General features: G+C 43.8%; 1 protein-coding gene across 2 annotated transcripts in view; it reads left to right on the top strand.

The window, feature by feature from the left end:
* Positions 1-17,717, top strand: part of ASIC2 (acid sensing ion channel subunit 2) — a 790,972-nt gene continuing 773,255 nt past the window's right edge. Inside the window, exon 1 of one of the 2 annotated variants that reach the window (XM_031934384.1) lies at positions 1-829. In XM_031934384.1, coding sequence (XP_031790244.1) covers positions 275-829 — 555 coding nt within the window. In that variant the 5' untranslated portion in view covers positions 1-274. The remainder of the gene's footprint in view (positions 830-17,717) is intronic. The other variant, XM_031934385.1, reaches the window with a different exon arrangement.

The raw sequence follows: 17,717 nt of genomic DNA, 5'->3' as shown, positions 1-17,717 counted from the left end.
CTCTTCCACATCACCTTGGTGTCTCCCTAAATAAAACCAGCCCTCCTTATCGCCTGGAAAAAATCAGGAGCTAGAGTTTGAATGGGTTTTATATAAACACTCACCCCTGTCAGCGTGCGGCTGAGCTCTCAGGATAAACTCACAGCGTCTGGCCCGATGCTTGCCTTGCGTTCTCTCCCCTGAACGTCAAGGTTTAAGCAGAGCCCGAGGACTGGGAACTCTTCTCTGAAATTCGATCAACCTGAAGCCAGTTGCGGAACTGCACAGGGTCCCGATGGACCTCAAGGAGAGCCCCAGCGAGGGCAGCCTGCAACCTTCTAGCATCCAGATCTTCGCCAACACCTCCACCCTCCATGGCATCCGTCACATCTTCGTGTATGGGCCGCTGACCATCCGGCGTGTGCTTTGGGCAGTGGCCTTCGTGGGCTCTCTGGGCCTGCTGCTGGTGGAGAGCTCTGAGAGGGTGTCCTACTACTTCTCCTACCAGCACGTCACCAAGGTAGATGAAGTGGTGGCTCAAAGCCTGGTCTTCCCAGCTGTGACCCTCTGCAACCTCAATGGCTTCCGGTTCTCCAGGCTCACCACCAATGACCTGTACCATGCAGGGGAGCTGCTGGCCCTGCTGGATGTCAACTTGCAGATCCCGGACCCCCATCTGGCTGACCCCTCTGTGCTGGAAGCCCTGCGGCAGAAGGCCAACTTCAAGCACTACAAACCCAAGCAGTTCAGCATGCTTGAGTTCCTGCACCGTGTGGGCCATGACCTGAAGGATATGATGCTCTACTGCAAGTTCAAAGGGCAGGAGTGCGGCCACCAAGACTTCACCACAGTGAGTACTTGGTTTTCAGCTCACTCTGGTCCTCTAGAGAAGTGGTGCGCCGGTGGTCTCCTGCTTGGTTTGGGGTCTCCTTGTGCTTTGGGACAGGCCAGAGAGCAGTGCCTCACCCGAAGGCCACGAGGGTAGTTGGTCAGAGTTGTGGGAGCCAGTTGCAGGGAAGACTACTGGCCAGGATAGAGCACTGCTGTCAGTTCAAATATGGAGGGTGAGTGGAGGGCTTGCGGTGGGGGATCTCTTCCCCAGACATGCTGAGTTGGCTTCCTCCCAGTCAGAGGGTGGAGGCCTGGGTTGTCCGTTGTCCGGTGCGCTTGGTGTCCGAGCTGTGTGATTGGAACAGCTTGTCATTGACGAGGTGGTATTCTGTGTATGTGTGTGTGTGTGTGTGTGTGTGTGTGTGTGTGTGTGTGTCTGCTCGGAAGTGGCATCAGGCACTGCATCCTGTGGGCTGGGCTGGAGCTAAAGCCGTCAGAGAAGGGGGTGTGGGGCCCAGGCAGTCTGCCTGGCTCCAGTGGCTTTGGGAGCTTGCTGGAGCAGGTGATGCTGCAGAGGTGTGGAAGTCTCCTTGTTTCCTTTCCTTGTGTGAATTCTGAGCTCCATGTGGGGAGAGGAGAGGCCGGAGGCCCCAGGGCTCCATCTGATCTGTTGGCAGGTTGAAGCAAAGAGATGTTCAGAGTGCTTGGGCAGAGAGGAGGGTCTGGGAGGAGGCACGTGTGCAAGGCGGTCAGAGAGATGCCTGTGAGGGTGAACCAGTCCCGGCTGCCTTGTCTGGGAGCTTTGGCTTGAAACTCAAAGGCTCGGTTTTCTCTATGTATAATCCCTTAACGACGTGGATGCAGGAGGAGGGGTGCAGGGAGGGGGCGAACAGCTGTGGGAATGGAAAGCCTGGAGGAGGAGTGTGGAGCTGAGTAAAGAGGAAAAGCGGAGGGGGATGTGGCTTACGTTCAGGAGGGGGCTTACTGGAGGGGCAGAGAGGAAAGGATGAGAGGAGAGCTGTTGCTACCAGGGTTCTCTCCTCAGTTAGTGGGCTGCTAGGCATAACTTGGCATAACAGGTCAGACAGCAGCTGCTGACTACTCTTTGCTGTCAGGCAAGTCTGGGCATCAAGGGCCCTGGGACCCTCCTGAAGTCTAGCATGGCTGCTTCCCCCATAGCTGCCTCAGTGAGGATCGAGAGCTTTTGAGTCTCAGAACATTGAACCAAAATGCAACTGCAAGTTGGGAATAGCAGGTGTAGCAGCTGGAAAGCGCTGACCTGTGACACCAGCACTTGTCTAGGGTCCTCTACCTAATGAAGACATTTCTTACCTTTCCTGTGCTGCATCCATTCCCCACCCCCTCTTGAATTCACCAGCCTCTTGCTCTGAGGTTCTTTTAATGCCATAACCAGTCTCTGCCTGCAGCCTCTGTGACTGCTGTTGGCTATCTCTGATTCTAAAAAAGCCCAGAGCGCCGGGGGCATTGCCTCTCACAGTCTGTGTGCTAGAACTCTGTTTCTTGGAGGAGCTGTTTTGTATTATCCCTTTTAAGCCTTGTGAGGAAGAGCACAGCAAAATCGGCAGTGGTGTATGCTAAAGAGGAAGCCAGTCTGAGCTGGGGGAAGGGACCAGAAATATTGGAAGCCCTTCTAAATGGAGCCAACAGGATCCTAAAACATGTCATGCACAAATGATGTCTTAGGTGGCTTGAGGAGAGATAGAGAAAATGCCTTATTCTTGGAGGCTGAAGCCATCACTATATTCCACCCCGTTCTTTCTAGCGCCTGGCAACGCTCAGCTTCACCACTGTACCGTGCAGCTTGGAAATGCACTCAGCTGTTCCTCTGTCTGCCTGAACACACATGGAACACACAGACGACACAGAGGGTGACACAGAGAGAAACTGTAATAAGTAGCAGACTCTGGGTTGAGTTCTCTAGCTTCCTCCTGACTGCATGTCCAACTGGTGGCTTCTTCTGAATCCATGTCTAAGTTCCATTTAGAAGTAAATGTTTTTTGACCCCAGGCTATTGTTTTATCCTTGGACCATCATTTGACCTGCTGGGGTCCCAAGAGGCCTTTAAGATCAGACCTTAAAGTTTGCCTGAGCTTTTGACCTCTTTGTAATGTTTCCCAAATAGTGACATTGCCTGTGGATAAGGTTTACTGCTCTGTTAGTGGCATGTCATTAACTGCTGTCCTCACCAAGTTCAAGACTAATCTATCTGAGTGCCCGTTCCTTGGGCTGACCCTCTATGTGTGACTTTCCCCATCATTGAAAAGGGGGTGAGCCTGAGTGCTGCTGTTCAGGTTGTTCAGGGAGTATCAGAAAAAGCATCTACTCCAAGACAGCCCAAGGAGGCTCCAGCAGGAAGGCTGGTCTCTGCCCCCAGCCTGGGCACAGTGGGCAGCAATGCTGAACCTTTACTAGAGGGAACAAGATGCTGAGTTTGCTCAAGACCTTTCAGTGAGGGGTACTCCTCCTGACTCATCCTTGTCTCTCTGTCTTTTTTTGGCCTGGGATATAAGTATCCTTCTTACTGAGCTGCCATACCAGAAGAGAGCAGAGAGCCTGGACAGGTGGCTGTTGGAGAAGCCACTTTACCGGCCTTCTCTTATTCCTCTCTTATTCCTTTTCTCTACTGCGCATCCCTCTCCAGTTGGCTTATTTATGAGGCTCTATCTGGGGTTGTACCATGCTAGGTGACTTCTTCCTCTAAGTGTGGTGGCTGACTTGTTAGAGAAGTTAAGTATGGGGGAAGGGATGTCACAAGTGGATGGCTTTTCTCTGTATTTCTTTTTCTATGAAGCATACCTAGTGGCATCTCCAGTGCTAATGCTGTAGCATAAGTTTTCTTATTCCAAGTTCTTAGCTGATGTGCAATGAAGTGCGTAATACCCTTCAATTAGTGAATGATCCATGATTCTAGCAGAGTGAGAGAAGGCTGTTTGCGAACGGTAAAAGTCCCAGGGAAGCCAGGTGTGGGATGCTGACTACAATGTAAACAGGTGTGCTTCATGCTCATGCAAGTACACTCTTAGCCCTCATTTAGGACAATCTGATTTCAGAAAAGCATACGTTTTTTCCTTCCTGGAAAAGCAGAAGGCGGCTTTGATTTCAGATTGTCTACTTAGGAAGGTTACCTCATTGACCTAGTGTGGAAGGAAGGAGGAGGGATTGTGTCTCTGGCTGTGATGTTGGATAATGTGAGTTCAAGATTAAGAGTAGAAAGACATAGGTTTGAAGCCCAGCTACAACATTGTCTTTCTTATTTGCTGGTTGTATCTTGCATCCTTTCTAGGCTTCGACTTGGTCATCTAACATGTGATAGTAAAACATGACTTACTAACCCACAGGGATGTTGGGAGGCAATATATATGTACATTGTGCCAGCTACAAAGATGGAAGGCGGGGTTGGTTTCCATATTAGTAGTGGGGCTATTGTTGTTCAGCCTAACTGCCCTGTTTGCAGGAGTCAGACCTGATGAGTAATGCTATAAAAGATGAAAACAGGGAGGGAGAGGAGGCTACTGCTTTCTCTGTTTGGAGCAGTGGGTTTAAGTCCAACCCGACTGAGATGGGGTTTCTCAGAATGGAGGTCACAGTTGGGTTCCATAGTTAACTCTTGCTGACAGGTGGTGGCCCCACAGCTTGTGACCAGAACATGACTGCTTTATGTTTTTTCTCTGCTCATCATGTTAGGGTTCATCTGACTCCAAGTACAGAAATACAAATGACACTTAAGTTTCACACTTAACTGACTTTCATAGTTGTATGTGTTTGTATTTTAAATTTGAGAATTCTTAGGAAATATATTTCTTTCTTTCCTTAACGAAAGAAAGGTCTCTCCACTATGAGATCTTGTTAGAGGCACTGTATAGATCTCGTTAACTGACATCACCTAATATTATAGAGATGGTGGAGGTGAAGGTTTAGAAGATCACATCTTTGGGATTCTCACACAAGGCCAATGGGTCTATAGTTCACATGTCTTTTTTAAAAAAAATATTATTATGATACTACGAACATGTAGGTGAAGAATATGACTTTCAGGGAGAAATCTGAGTTGGAATTCCAACTCTGCCCCCAATTTGCTGTATGTTTTTGGACAAGTTTCTTAACCTCAATTGTCTCATCTGTATATTAGGAACAATAATACCGACCACTCGGAGCTATTATGCTGACTCAGTGACATAAAGTATGTGAAGGCCTACTATGTGGCAGGTGCCTACAGCAGGATAGGCCTCTTGCTTTGCTTAGTGTCCCACAGGAGCTCACACACCTCTCAGTCTAGTGGTTTGCTCACTATTCCATACTATAACTTCACCAACTGCTTTGGAGCACAGGCAACTGCTGTGTTGGTATTCTCAATTCGCATTATATGTTAAGCTTTCACTTTTCTCTGTGCTCTTCATATTAATTCTGCTGCTTAAACGTCCTCTCCTTACCCACCATCTTGGCTTCCACATTGAATCTCATGCTCCCAAACTCAACTCTAGGAAGCTCGCTTGTCCTGGGCCATTCCCCACCCCCACGGGAATGGGTGACCTATGCACCTTGTGCACAGCTTTTACGGCAGTGTGTCATAGTGCTTCATGCATGGTTATTCCTTTGTCAATCAAATAGAGCACCTATTGTGCAGTGTGATAAAAATAGACTACAGTCTTGCCATTGTAGAACTCCTAGCCCATTTCCCACCCCCCTTCAGATGAGGTGATAGCTGACTGCAAGAATGTAGTCTCGTTAAACCCAGACTCTGCATACATCATGCTAAATATGGGGGCTGCCCACAGGAAATACCATGACCCAGGCATGGTTTGCTAATTGAATAGTTACTTGCTGTTCCTGGAATAAACCCAGAACCCTTTGCTCATGGACCTTTCCCACTTTACCTCTTTACTTTTTTTTTTTTTTCTCTTGAGATGGAGTCTCACTCTGTTGCCCAGGCTGGAATGCAGTGGTGTGATCTTGGCTCACTGCAACCTCCGCCTCTTGGGTTCAAGTGATTCTCCTGCCTCAGCCTCCTGAGTAGCTGGGGCTACAGGCACCTGCCACCACGCCCAGCTAATTTTTGTATTTTTGGTAGAGACAGGGTTTCACCAGATTGGCCAAGCTGGTCTCCTGACCTCGTGATCCGCCCACCTTGGCCTCCCAAAGTGCTAGGATTACAGGCGTGAGCCACCGCACCTGACCCTCTTTACTTTTTATACCTCTTTCTCCATGTCTATTTATCTAAATCCTAGTCATCCCTCCAAATCCAGCTTTACCATCACTGTAGCCTTCTCCAGGAAACCATCGCCCATCCCCTTCCCATTCCCATAATCTAAATTACTCTCTTTCTCGTCTGTCTTCTAAACAGCATGTTGGTTTATTCCTCTGTTAGGACAGTCATTACTCTTTTTCTTGCATTAGAATCATGAAGTGCTTGGGCTAAAAATGACCTTAGGAATGATTTAATACCCTAGTTTTTTAACCACTAATAATTTTTAATTTTAAAAAGTTTATTAGTAAAAGGTACATGTATTTATAATGTACAACACTGCTTTGATGTATGTACACATTGTAGAGTGGCTAAATCAAACTATTTAACATATGTATTACCTCACATACTTACTATTTTCTTGGGGGGAGGGTAAGAACACTTAAAATTTACCCCATTAGCAATTTTCAATATATTGTTATTAACTATATACATTATGATGTACAATAGATTTCCTGGGCTTGTCTCTCTTGTCAAACTGAAATTTTACGTCCTTTGATCCATATCTCACCTATCCAACCCGCCACTCCCCAGTTCCCAGTAATCACCATTCTGCTCTCTGTTTCTATGAGTTTGACCTTTTTAGATTCCACATGTAAGTGAGATCACTCAGTATTTGTCTTTCTGTGCCTGACTTATTTCACTTTGCGTAATGTCCTCCAGGTTCATCTATGTTGTCACAAGTGCAGGATTTTCTTCATTTTTAAAGGCTGAATAGTATTCCATTGTGTATATATATTACAAATCTTTCTTCACCTATCAATGGAACTTAGGTTGATTCCATATATTGGTTTTTGTGACTAGTGCTGCAATGAACATGGGAGGGCAGAATCTCTTTGATACTGATTTCATTTCCTTTGGATATATACCCAGTAGTGGGATTGCTGGATCATATGGTACTTCTATTTTTAATTTTTTGAGGAACCTCCATACTGTTTTCCATAGGGGCTGTACTAATTTCCATTCCTACCCACAGTGTACAAGGACTCACCTTTCTCCATATCCTTTCCAATGCTTGCTTGTTTTGTATTTTTGACAACAGCTGTTCTAACAAGTGTGAGGTAATATTGCATTGTTAACCAGTGACACTTTCTATAAATCGCATATTTCTTTTTTCTCCCCTCCTCATAAGGCCTGATGTCTTCACTCATCCTTGTGTTCTCAGCACCCAGAATTGCTTAGCACATAGCTGTCAAACTGTTTCTTCAGAGTTTGGGTAAAGTAGTTTTGAAGTTTTTTTTTTTTAATGTAAGATAACTCTAGCTGATATATGGTGAAATTGTTGTTTTGCAGCTTCTTTTTGCATCATGGGTAGCCAGGATTCCACCTGCACTGGGATGACTTGTCCCAATATTGTTATTGTTTAATAATACACTTTCTGATTATAGAAGTAATCCATGCTCATTGGAGGAAATTTGGGAAGGTTGGGAAATAATAAAGAAAGGAGAAACCTGGGCAATCCAGTGAAACTCAGTCTCTACAAAAAATACAAAAACTATCCAGGAGTGGTGGCACATGCCTGTAGTCCCAGTTACTAGGTGGCTGAGGTGGGAGGTTAGCTTAAAACTGGAAGGTCGAAACTGCAGTGAGCCATGATCATACCATTGCACTCCTGCCTGGGCAACAGAGTGAGACCCTGTCTTGAAAGAAAGGAAAGAAAGAAAGAAAGAAAGGGAGAGAGAAAGAGGAAAGAAGGAAGGAAGGAAGGAAGGAAGGAAGGAAGGAAGGAAGGCGGGCAGGAAGGAAGGAAGGAAGGAAAAATTGCCGTTAATCACTTCCCAGATATAATGACATGTATTATTTTAGCATTTTGGGAGTACTCCTATTCAGTGATGCAATGTGTGCATGTGTGTGTATTACTAGGCCTGGGATCTCACTTTTTGTGCATCTGGTGTCTTGTCTGCTCCACAGTACACATCCAGTCAATATGAGCTTACTCTCTTCTTGAGTCCCCTGGGGAGTCTTGAGGTCATTAGAAGATTCCTTCCTTTTAGGCTCAAAACTGAATACCAGTTACTCTCCTTTGGTGGCAACTTTATTGATAGTATGGCTGTTTGTTTATCTGATGCCATCTTGGTCCTACTATATCTTGAATGTTTGCTGAGATGCACCAGAGATGTGTTCCTTTACACAAAGTCACACATCCTGACAGGCCCAACCCTGCTCTGTGATGAGGCCCAAGTTTGAGTCAACTCTGGTTCTTCTTGCAAGACCATCCACACTGCAAGCCTCAGCACACAGATGTAGACCCTGACTCTCTCCTATCTATAAAGTCTCTAGGTTCTATGTCAAAATGGCCTAAATTGCAACAAATGCAAAATAGATGATTTCTCTTATTCCTTAGGATGCTCTGAAGTCTTGTGAACATTTGACATGCTCTTGGAGGGGCAATCTTTGTCGTGCCAAGCAAGTTTTCCATGATGCCAGCCTCCATTTGGGATCTTCCAGTTTAGAACTTTAAGCTGTAAGCTCTCTGGAAGTCATGCTTTCAGGGGTATATAAAATTCTTTCTGATGTGATGAAGGGGTAAGACAATGACTGAGAGCCGACTATTTTGATGACCCACATCGTCTGCTTGCAAAGAAAAAACTGAAGCTACTGCACAAGTTCCTAGATAATGCCTGGTTTATTGTTGGGTGAATCTGTATGTCTGTGTCTCTTTCTCAGTAAGCTTTTAGACATCCAGAACTGCTTAGAAGGCTACCTGGAAGCTTATTGACTGGGGTGTTGGTTCCTTTCTTCCTCTCTATTGTAATTCTCATTTCCTCTCTATAGAAAGTTCTTCCATTAATGAAGAGATGAATTTTAAAAAAAGTTGGCAAAGTGAATCCTAGTTTGCTACTGATTTCTTTTGTAAGAGCTGAAATGTGATCCCATTAAAATATGATCTCTCAAAGACTGAATTGGTAGCATTTAACACGAAGTTTGCCATTAGAGGTGGTGCTCCATAAAGCAGGCTACATGTCAAAGTGCCAAGCACCCTATTCCCTCCATGAGACTAAAATGATACCACATGAGTCTAGAGAGACCTGAAAGTTTGCTGTGTGCTTTCTCTTTTTTGTAGGATGTTTATGTTTGTTGCAGCTGAGTTAAAATATCTAATTTGACCAGCAAGGCCATTTGACCCACAATTTATTACAACCTGAAACCAAGCCTACATCACCCCTCCCAGTTTGAAACCCCATATACCATATTTCACTCATACATTTGACTTAAAACCATACAGACTGGGCTTAGTGGTTACAGGAGAGCAGCTGCCTCCAACACTCAGAAATACTACATGGTTATTATTTGATAACTTGAAATTCTCTGATAAAAGCCTGTTTATCAGATTGGGCTTTACTTGAGGACAACATTCCCCAAAGTGCCATTCTTTGGATGCTGAAGCATCTTTCCAACTCCCAGTACTTATTTTCTCCTGATTACGATATATTCTCTATTGATTGCCTCAGTAGCCACTGGAATTTATGCTCAGAAGAAATTAAGCATGTAACAGAGAAGCAACGTATTTGCCTGGATTTATGACCTCTGTAGATTTAGTTGCACAACCTTCAGGAAGGTAATAAGCCTCAATGGGCCTCAGTTTGCTTATCTGTAAAATGAAGGAGTGGAATTAGGTGGTTTCTAAGGACTTGCCAACCTGCACCACTCTAATGCAACAGAACATAATAAACATTTGTTTTCTGATCCTACATCTGTTTGCTGAAACTCAAACTTTAACTTATGTTAGGAGTGGGGAGGAGTTGCTGCTCATTTGCCACCAGATCTATTTATCTATTTATTTGTTTGTTTAATTATAACAATTTTATTTAGATAGATATGTTCAATGGAAGTAGAAACACCTAGATGCACTGAGTGGCTGCAGAGGGATGAGGGAGACCCAGAATCTTGCTTTCAAAATCCTGTTTAGGAGTCATGATATGCCTGGCTGAAGCTTGTCGGTCTGACTCAAAGTTTGCAGCACAGTAGTCCAGCAATTGAGGGCAGTGATTCACTCTGGGTCTTACATGCGTGAATTAGCAAGTGTAACTGTGGAAGATGCTGTTGGTCAGCCCAGATCCTCTTTACTGCACCTGTAGGTAGAGCACATAACAGCTTAATCAGTCCTTTTCGTGGGGAGGCTGGCCCTTGGTGCTGCCTCTTCTGGAGATATCTGGGAAGTTATTCACCTCCCCACCACCTGGGGGCAGCCAGTGGCCAGTGACTGACTGACGGGAATAGTAAACGCCAGTCATCTCGCCTCAAGATGGTGCAGTTGTGGTGCAGTTGATGGTGCATTGTGGTGCAGTTTACACTCAGTGCTTCCCATGGGATCAGGTTGAGCTGGACTTCTCCTGAAACCACATTCATGCTTACCTTTTCCCCTGCCCTACCTTCCCCTACCCGCTTCTAGGCTTTTTATGAGAACACTCCTTCGATAAATCACCTGTAGAAGGTATGCCATCTCAGGCTCTGCTAGGGAACCCAATCTGTGTATTGATTAGTTTTAGCTTCTTTATCCATATGGTAACATGAACAATAGTCTAGGCATGTGGACCTAAGTCTGGCTTAGAAAGAAAAAAATACCTTTTTCAAAAATCTTTTAAACCTGGAACTTTCAAAATCTGTGTCTTCAACTCAAGACGGATAACAATTCCCAAGGGTGGCCTTCATAACTCAAATGAGCATCTCTCTGATTCGGATTCACTACTCTAAGCACAGTGGGTTTGTTCCCCCTTGGAGATTTTTGCCCAAAGAAAGCCCTTCCCAAGGTTCCCCATTTCCTAAGAGCTGAGCCATCCCCATTCTCCCAGCTGTTATTACATGCCCCTCAGCTGCTCACATTCTAGCATACACTTTTATCAGCACCCGCATTCTCATTTCCTAAGTTTGCTCTCTCAGAAAAGTTCCCTTTCCTACCCTTCTACCAGTCTTCACTTCCATTTCTTCCTGAACGTGCATCAGCCTGGCTTCAAGCCATGAAGAGGAGTCTATGCATTTGATGTTGGCAGTGTTCTGAGCCCATCGATAAAGTAGAAGGCAGTGAGAGATGTATGACTGACCAGAGGTGATGCTCCTCATATGTCCCAGAAACCATGAGTGATGAGGAGTGTATTAAAGAACTGAGACAGTTTATCCTGAAAAGTGAAGTGGGTGACTCAAGGGCTGTTTTGAAATACTTTGAAGGCAATCACAGAGAAGAGGAATGTGGCTTTCTCTGTGTGAAGCCAGGGAGCAGAGCTAGCACCGAAGTCTGGGCAAAAGTTTAGATAAATGGATATCAGCAGACTGGAAGGAGTTGTCCTGGGAGTCTGGAGCACCCTGTACTCTACCATCAGATCTAGCTGATGCCAAGCAATTGCTTATTGGCAATGCTGCAGACGTGGATCAATGTCAGGTAAAGGGTTGGATTTAATGACCTCTAAAGTTACTTCCAACTCTGAGAGTCTTTGATTTATTTCCTTCCTGCACAGTTAGTTGGGGTCAGAGGTGAGGGACATTGACAGATAGCATTGGGAAAAAAACTGATAATAGATGCAATCCAGCACATCCAGACTACAGAACCACCCCATTTCCCAATACTGTGTAGTCTTGAAGCTAAGTGTTTCAGAAGTCAGGAATAAGAATGGTGCCACACGAGACTCTCTAGACACAAAAGGGTGATTATTTCAGTTCGCCCAGATGAAGTGCAGAAAGTGGGTGGCTGGTGGAAGCCAAGGATTGAAGGGGCTGTTAAATAACCTGTGCCTCCTAAAGTGTGTATGGATGGCTCCTCAAGAGGCAGTTCCCAGAGGAATTTGTTATAAATTCTGGGAGCTAGAGCCAACCTTAGAGAGCAAATCTTGGGTTGTGGTTGGGCATGGCCTAGCTCCATATGGAGGGCTGCAGAGACTGAAAGGTTTATGGACTAGAGACAACTCTAGGTTTAGTAGGGCTAGAGATAGACCCAGCAATAGGATTTTGGAAGGAGGCTAATCTGGCAGAGAGAACGTCCTGCCCAGGAGCACTGATAACAGACAACAAAGGGATATCTGAGCTTGGGGAGCTTGGCAAATGTTGGAAGGATGAAGAGCTCTGGCACTTGAGATAATAACATAATGAAGTATTTTAGTCTCATGGTACAATCATGGAGTTTAGTGTCAGACAGGCGTAGGTTCCAGGTTTGCCTGACCTTGTACAAATTACTTAACACCTCCAGACTTCAATATCCTCATCTATTAAATAATAATAATAATAATACTTTTACTTTATAGGATTGTTTGCAGCAATTGAGTGAAATAATATAAGTAAAACTTTAAGCATTATCCCAGATGTGGAATGTCAGCTGTTTTGTTACTGTTGTTACTGTTATTATTACTAAGATGAGCTGGTGATACAACATAGTGACAGGAGATCCAGGAGCAAAAGGATTTTTTGGAAATCTATATTGACAGTGTAGTATCAGGAAGTCCCACAAAAGTATGGGGAATGAGGCTGTGATCAAGCCAGGGACCCAGCTCCTGCTATTACAGTTGAGCATAAGCTACTATAGACACACAGGTCTTGTCAAAAAGACCTGCTTTTTTGTTCATCATCGTGTAGCTTACAAAACCTGTTAATAATGGCTAACATTTTCTGAGGACATATTGTATCCCAGGCACTGTTCTATGCACTTTACATGGAATACTTCATTTGGTCTTCACAACAACCAAGTGAAATATATAATAGTTGATATATATATTTTTTTTTTTGTATGGAAAAAACTGAGGTTTAGAAAAGTGGAAGAATTGGCCTATAGTCACTTATCTTGTAATTGGTGGAAGCAATATCTGGTTTCATATCCTAAATGCTTTCTAAGATGCTATTTGATCCTCACAATAACTCTGAAAGTGGAAAATGTACTGTCTTAGTCTTAGTCTGTTTTGTGTTGCTATAACAGAATACCCGAGACTGGGTAATTTATAAAAACAAACAAACAAACAAAAAAGAGGTTTAGTTAACTTATGGTTCTGCAGGCGGAGAAACTCAACACTGAGCAGCCACATCTGGAAGTTTCTGGAAAGTCAGGCCTACTACAGACGTATGCCCAGATCCCAGAGACATGGTGCTTGTGATACGCAAACATCATGACTGCAAGATCCTAAGCCCATCTTCCCCTAAAAGGCAAAGTTTCCTTCACAAGTTTGATGCCCAGTGTTCTGGCTGTACTGCCATTGAAACCAGCTTCTCCAAAGATGCATGACATCAGCCCCAAAACCACCTGAATATTCATCAAAAGAAAAGATCTGCTAAGAGCCTTGGGCTGCATCAAAACATGGCAGAGAAATGGGAGGGGAACCAGATGCATGCAAAAAAGGCAAAATACAATAGGCAACCTTGCTTTATAACAATCTGCTCTCATGGGAACTAATTCATTCCTACAAGAAGTAACCCAGTCTAGAAAGAAAGACATTAATTCATCTTAATAATGTAATCACCCCTTAAAGGGACCACCTCCCAACACCACCACATTTGGGACCAAGCTTCAACATGAGTTTTTATGGGGACATACTATATATATTCAAACAGTAGCATGTACCAATATATCTATTTCACAGTTGAACATAGGTAAGGCTCAGAGAAACTTAGTGACTGGCACAAGGTCACTCAGTAAGACAGTGGCACCATTAGGGATTGAAGTTCATGCTGTCTTATTCCCTTTAGGGGTTCTCTGTAAAGACATCATGGTTTTTTTTTTGTGTGCAGGGCTGAGCTAAATGAAGTCAGGCCAGCCATCAACAAGCCTTTAGGTCTTAGTTCAGAAGTCAGTCAGGGCTCAAGGCCCCTCAGTTTATCGGTATCCTTCTCTTGGAAGCAGAAGCCCGGCAGCTACTGGACCTGAAGGAGAGCAGGAGAGGTGAGAGGAGAGGAAGCCTCAACTCGATGCTGTTGAGCTCAGCTTTCCAGGTAGCCATCTAGCTGTTACCTGCATCCCTTGCCCTTGTGCAGGTTAATGGAGAAGAGGTAAAGATAGCCCCAGTTCTGTGTGGTAGAAGGCAAAATGAATGGTTTGGGGTTGCAAGACAATATTCTAGCTTTCCAGAACAAGGCCTTCCAGTCACAATTCCATACTTAGAGGGGAATGAGCAGCACAGATGTAGTCAAAAGACTGTGGTTCTGAGAGACATCCCAGTTCAGTCCTTTTCTTTTGATAAATAATGCAGGTGGCTTCTAGGCTGATGTCATGCATCTTTGGGGAAGCTGGTTTCAATGGGAGCACAGACAGGACACTGTGCATCAACTTTGTGAATAAAACTTTCCCTTTCCAGGAGAAGAGATGGACTTAGGATCCCGTAACCGTGATGTCTGCATATCACAAGCACCATCGTCTCTGAGAGCTGGGCATATGATTATGGTACTCCTAACCTTCCAGCTCTGCCAGCCTGCACTAATTCTTAATTCTCTCTTACCCTGATTCTGTGCTCGGGAACATGCAGGTGGAGTGCCAAGCCATTCTATAGCACTTGCTTCAGGAATGTAGAGAACCTGGAGAAGTCTCTTCTTGCCAGGGTAACACTTGACATTTCTCCAAGTTGCCAACTAGTGGGTTCAGCGGTCTCACATAAGGAAATGAGCATCCCTATGCAGATGTGTGTGTGATTCTGCAGTACTAGCTCTTTTCACCTCCACTTCTCCATTTTAAATCTCACTCTAGGTGGAAGAAATGATAACTTTATAACAAACAGATATGTTTCAGGAAGCAGGTGGCAAGAGCTCAGCATTGAGAGCTTCAACTTCTGCCTCTGAATCAGCGACTTGATTTTGAATGTCCAGCCCAAGTTTGCTGTAACTGACAAATTGGCAAGTGGCAGTGAATAAGAGCTGGAGCTCTGGAGAGACTATTTATTGATTCATATACTATCTGAGTGACCTAATGATTATACACTACAATTGTATACAACTTTGATGACCTGGAGTATGTTGTTTAATTAGATTTGGGGATAATTAAATAACTTGTAAACTACATAGCACAGTAGGCCTCAACCTATGTGAGTTTTTTTCTTACCCTTCTCTCTTGCCATCCCCACCTACGCACAAATTTTTTGACTTCTAATCCAGCACTATATGTTTTTCTGTCTCTTTCTTTCTGTTCTTTGAACAAGGGGTTTTTTCTTGGAATACTCTGGATTGTGTTCCCTTGTATTTCCCCTTCCTCACTGGATATAGCAGTTGAGGGGCCTCTCTTGGAGCAGGAGCGATTGGGCAGAGTTTCCAGCATGCCCACTATGATATGTAGGTAATTTCAGGTTTCCACTTTTTCCTTGGTGTCCCTGAGAGATGCCCATTTGTATTTTCACAGAGTGCAAGAAGGCATTGGAAGTAATAGAATCTTCTAAAGTTTGGGCCAAGATGGCTTTCTTGGAATGATTTCCTAGCAGAATACTTCATTCCCCTGGGCCTGTTAGCTATTTCAGGGACATTTTAAGTGGCTATTAACAAAATGTTGAATTATGGCTGCAAACTCCTGGGGGCTCAAGTGACATTCACATGAATCACAGGTGAGCTCTGTGCAGTCAAGGCTGCCACAATGGACTGAGATTAAACAAACAGGGTCCCTTGTTCCCCCCAGAGCAATGAGGCAAGAACACCATTTCTTGGAGCCTATGATTTCAGGCAATATGCCCCTTGGATGCAGAACACTGTTCCAGGCAGGACACATAGCTCATTGCTGCAGGGCAGACAGATGCTCTCTGATTTGCAGAGAGGCGTATTTCAGTTTAACGTCTGCAAGAATTTACCAACATTCAGCATGTCCAGGAATCTACCAGCCATTCTCCAGGGTTATAAGTTGTGCAGCACATGGATTCAACAAACATTTACTGATGTTCTCTATGTTCTAGACATTGTGCTAGGATCAAGAGAAGTGGAAAAGAATAATACCCAGTCTAGGCATTCAAGGAGCTCACGGTTTAGTGGGGAAGCTAAACAGTAAACAAAAGATTCTTTACATGAAATAACCAAAGTTTGCCCAAGGTCCAGAGGTAACACATGGTAGGCTCTGAAAATTTTCCAAAAAGAGATAATAGCTAAATTTCATTCTTTTTAAAAAAACAATTGGAAACAATTTCAAACATATAGATGTTGCAAAACTAGTTTGAAGAATTCCTGTGTATCCCTCACCCAGAAGTTCAACGGTGGTCCACTAAGGTCCTTCATGGCTAAAGGAGTCCATCCAGGACTACTCCTCATGCCCAGTTGTCAAGGTTCCCCTTACTCTGTCTTTACTCTCACACTGTATCTGTTTTACCTTGATTTTCATGTCCTTGATTTTTTTTTTTAATAATTCAAGGCCAGTCATCTTGCACAATGATTTTCAATTTTAGTTTGTTCAATGTTTCCTCTTGAAGACACCAGATACGATTTTTTGGCTGGAATTTCACAAAACTGATGCAGAATTCTCATTGCAGCCTATCTGGAGGCATGCAATATCTATTTGTCCTAATACTGATAGTGTTAACTTTTATCACTTGATGATGATGTGTCTTCTGGGGAAATACTTTGAGACTATGTAAAATTCCATTTCTTATTACTCTCTCACTCTCTGGTTTTATCATCCATTGATTTTTCTTGCTTGAATTATTATAATGATCCTTGCCAAATGGTGGTTTTTGAATTCCATCATCCTTTCTACAATTATTAGTTGATTTTCTGAAATACAGAAGAGCTTTCTCTTTTTTCTCTTTATGTATTTATTTACATTGGTGTAGACTTATAGATTTCTATTTTATTCAATAGGTTATAGTCTGATAATATTGTTGTTTATTTTGAAACTCAAATTTTCCCATACTTGGGAACCCCTTCCAGCTGACTTTGTGGGCTTTTGACATTTCCCTGTATTTTTTGAAAGTTTTTTTTTCTTTCTTGTGCAGTTAGATGTTCAGGTTCATTTTCTTCTTTTCCTTCCTCAGTCCTTTAATCAGCCAGTTCTCTAACAAACCTTGGTTCATTTGAACAGGAAATGTATTTAGAACCAAGATCTGAGTTGTAGGTATGCTCAGTACTACTAGGGTGTAGCTGCTTCCAGATCTTCTCAGTGGACAGAGCTAGGATATTTATATCTACACTTACACCTACATCGCAAACCGGGAATTTACACAGATGCTGCTTATTCCAGTCTAACACCACAGGGTTCATTCTGGCTTTTCCTCCTTCCATATTGGTCCCTCCTTTCTCTAGCAGTAGGAAACCTGTGTCTTGTTATCCTCAGGTTATTTACTTACACTCAATTCTCTTGGATGGTGCCCGTCTTCCTATCCCACTGGGCTTCTGTTCTGCTTGGATGCCCTCCTCTCCTCCACTCTGGTGCCCTCCTTGTGTGTGCTCTGGCTGCTACCAGCCTGCCTTCCATTCATATTCAAATTTCCCCAATTGTCCCCAAAACATGTTTACAGCTTTCTAACTTTTAAAATTCAGGACCCATTGAAGATACAATCAAGATTCATGTGTTGCATTTGGTTGTCTCTTTTAATGAAAAAGCTCACCCCCCCCAACCCACATCACACACAGTTTTAAAAATAGCTTTGCTGAGATGTAATTCTCATTCCATACAATTCACCCATATAAAGTGTACAATTCAACGGTATTAAGTGCATTCAAAGCATTCTGAATTTTAGAACATTTTTATTACCTCAGAAAGAAACCCTGT

This window comes from Piliocolobus tephrosceles, chromosome 16, assembly GCF_002776525.5.
Source record: "Piliocolobus tephrosceles isolate RC106 chromosome 16, ASM277652v3, whole genome shotgun sequence".
NCBI classification, from domain to species: domain Eukaryota; kingdom Metazoa; phylum Chordata; class Mammalia; order Primates; family Cercopithecidae; genus Piliocolobus; species Piliocolobus tephrosceles.
This window is presented reverse-complemented; position numbering and strand designations above follow the sequence as displayed.